This window comes from Calidris pugnax, unplaced genomic scaffold, assembly GCF_001431845.1.
Source record: "Calidris pugnax isolate Ruff unplaced genomic scaffold, ASM143184v1 scaffold273, whole genome shotgun sequence".
Classification (NCBI taxonomy): domain Eukaryota; kingdom Metazoa; phylum Chordata; class Aves; order Charadriiformes; family Scolopacidae; genus Calidris; species Calidris pugnax.
In genome coordinates this window covers 3,422,754-3,426,012 of record NW_015094508.1, presented here as the reverse complement: position 1 = coordinate 3,426,012, position 3,259 = coordinate 3,422,754, and the positions used below count along the sequence as shown (strand labels likewise).

The 3,259-nt window shown below is 50.2% G+C and overlaps 1 protein-coding gene across 1 annotated transcript in view; it reads right to left on the bottom strand.

Moving 5' to 3' along the window:
* MED18 (mediator complex subunit 18) overlaps positions 1–2,522 on the bottom strand; it is a 3,331-nt gene extending 809 nt beyond the window's left edge. Inside the window, exons 1-2 of the mRNA XM_014964841.1 lie at positions 2,516–2,522; positions 155–319 (exon numbers count right to left, since the gene is read on the bottom strand). Of these exons, the coding sequence (XP_014820327.1) occupies positions 155–319; positions 2,516–2,522 (172 nt within the window). The remainder of the gene's footprint in view (positions 1–154; positions 320–2,515) is intronic.
* Between the last annotated feature and the right edge of the window lie 737 nt (positions 2,523–3,259).

The window sequence follows — 3,259 nt, the reverse complement described above, 5'->3', positions numbered from 1 at the left end:
GCCGAGCCGAGCCGGCCGCGGGGCTGAGGGCAGGCGGCGGGAAGGAGCGGCGGGAAAGCGGCGGGGGCGGCAGCGCCGCCTGGCGGCCTGGAGGTGCCACCGAGGCCCGGCGCCCTGAGGCGCGGAGGGCGGCGGTGGCGGTGTCCGGCCCTACCGCCGGGGCAGACCCGGGGGTGGCGGGACGCCCTCCGCGGGCCTCGGGGGACGGCTCCCCTCAGCAGAGGGAGGCGGACCGGCCGAGCCGTGGGCAGAGGCCCGGGGCGGCGGGAGCAGTCCCCGCTGTAGCTGTACCCACCCGCGGTGCCTCCCCTCCGGTTCCCTGCGTGGAGAAAAGGTGGGCACGTGAATTCTGTGGAACATGAATCATAGAATCGTCTAGGTTGGAAGGGACCTTAAAGATCATCTAGTCCAACCGTCAACTTAACTCTGATACAAAAAAACATCACTAAACCGTATGTCTAAGCACCATGTCTTCCCATCTTCTAAATACCTCCATGGATGATGACCCAACCACTTCCCTCGGCAGCCTATTCCAAGGCTTAATAACCTTTTCAGTTTCAAAATTTTTCCTAATATCCCATCTGAACCTCCCCTGGTGCAGCTTGAGGCCATTTCCTCTTGTCCTGTTGCCTGTTCCTTGGGAGAAGAGACCGACCCCACCTTTTGACACCCTCCTTTCAGGTAGTTGTAGAGAGCAATAAGGTCTCCCCTCAGCCTCCTCTTCTCCAGCTGAATAACCCCAGTTCCCTCAGCCTCTCCTCACAAGACTTACTCTCCAGACCCCTCACCAGCTTTGTCGCCCTTCTCTGGACCCGCTCCAGCACCTCAATGTCTTTTTTATGGTAGGGGGCCCAAAACTGGACACAGTACTCAAGGTGAGGCCTCACCAGTGCCGAGTACAGGGGGACAATCACCTCTCGGGCCCTACTCACCACACTGTTCCTGATACAGGCCAGGATGCTGTTGGCTTTCTTGGCCACCTGGGCACACTGCTGGCTCATGTTCAGCCGACAGTCGACCAACACCCCAGGTCCTTTTCTTCCAAGCAGGTCTCCAGCCATTCTTCCCCAAAATCTTGGTGAGAAGTGGGGTGGATGGTCCCTGTCAGTCGGTGGGTGCCTGTCCGCTGTCCCAGCAGCAGCCCAGCGGCAGAGGGGTCCAGGCAGGAGGATGGGGCTGGCTGGCGTTCAGGCTCCTGTGGTGCCCTGGGTGTCAGGGGGTGACACAGCAGCGGGGCGCTGGTTTGGGAAGGCAGAAATGCCTTTGGAGCCAGTCTTTTTTCAGAGGTGCCCAGTGACAGGACAAGCAGAAATGGGCACAAACTTGACCATAACAAGGTCCACCCAAACATGAGGAGGAACTCCTTCACGTTGAGGGTGGCAGAGCACTGGAACTGGCTGCCCAGGGAGGTGGTGGAGTCTCCATGTCTGGAGACATTCCAAACCTGCCTGGACACGTTCCTGTGCAACCTGCTGTAGGTGGACCTGTTTTAGCAGGGGGGTTGGACCAGATGATCTCCAGAGGTGCCTTTAACCCGTATCATTGTGTGAAATCCAGCCTGTGGAGTTTCTCATCTGGAGAGTGCATGTTTTACATCCTTCGCACGAGATGGAAAAGCCGCCTTTTTGAAAAAGTAGCAGAAATGCCCAGTACATATCAATCAAATTCGGTCCAAACATAGTGTTATAAATCTGATCATTTTTTTTTTCCTTAGTTGTTTTTATAACAATCTTGGTGCTGCATGGAAAGTAAACTTTCTTTTATCAGTATCTCTGCACATCAGCGATGTCCCCCCCTCACCCCAGAATAAACTATATAAATACTAGCACAAGCCAAACACCTGCAAATAAGAAATGGCATAAGCGTGCTCTTCCAGGGCAGTAATGATGAGAGAAAGGCAAACAAAAAGGGAAGAGTTATGGAGCATGAAATCTGCATGCATGTGTAACGATGTGTTATATATGATTTCACCTCGAGAGAGAAGATGAACATAGGTTTTCAACACTGTGCAGATCACATTTAATCATTTACCAAATCTTCATTAAGTTACTATGTTGTATTTATTTTCAGGCACCTACCATACTACATCAAATAAGATTTTCAGCTTTCTTTTGAAAAAAATATATCTGTAACTTTTTTTTCCTCAAGAAACAGGTTAGTGAAACACCAAGCAGTCTCTGAAGAGTCTCCTACCATGGGACATGGATAAAAGACTTCAGAGTTGGTACCAGTCTGCCACAGTCCTCCCCTAATCAGCTAAGGTGCATGGTAACATTGCTGAAAATCCAAAAAAAAGCAACCCTAAGAGGCTGTCTACTTTTCTCTTTTGAAACGCATATTCTCTTTTAAATTCCCCAATTGGAGTTCTGCCATGTGGTCTGGGGAGCTATGCAATAGTGCAGTGCAGAAGACAAACGTCCCCCCAAACTGGGCAACCTCTTTGTAGCACTGGGTGAAATAGGTGAGCAAAGGTGGCTTCCTCACGCACACAGAGCATCTCCAAAAATCCCCTTACCCGTCATGTAACAGCAACAACAGTCCCACAGCTGCTGAGCTGTGGGTCGCTTTGGGCTTGGAGGCTTTATAGTGCCCCTCCATACCTTAAAGGTATCTTAAAAAGAACCTTTTTTCTGCACTTATTGAAGATAAGGTGCAGCAGACACAAAAGACACTTGGTCAGACAGATGGAGGAGGTGGAGAGAAACAGAGGTAGAAACGGAGAGTAAACACATCATTCCCAGCCACCTACCAAAGTTCTGCTCCACTTCCTTTAAAACCTTCCTGATGTACCTGGCTGTGTCTGAGAAATGGGGTACCCATGGGGGGCCAGGCCTTTGTCCCAGCTCTGTGTCACAGCATTTCAAGTGCACAGAGGAGACCCCTCCCTGCAGAGCTCCTGCAGGAAAACCTCTCGTGAAATGTATGATCCAGCCTTGTCCACACATTGAAAAAACAGTAGGGAGGCTCAGTGAGAGACGTAAATTGGATGTGAGGGGTTTTTTTAATTCCTTGTTATTAAAACTTGGGTTTTTTTAAACCCTCATCTCACAGACTTGGGGTCTGAATCCCAATTTTGTCACTTTTATCAATGAAGGTTTTTCTGAGACTAAGTGTACAGCACTCTCCATTCACTGATGGTGAATTGATAGCAAAAAGCCTTCTACCCCACAAATCTGTGCGTGAGCTTGTTGAAATGAATTACTCCATTCAGTTGTATAATAGGCAATTTATGTAAAGAGTTCCTTGCCTAATTCACATT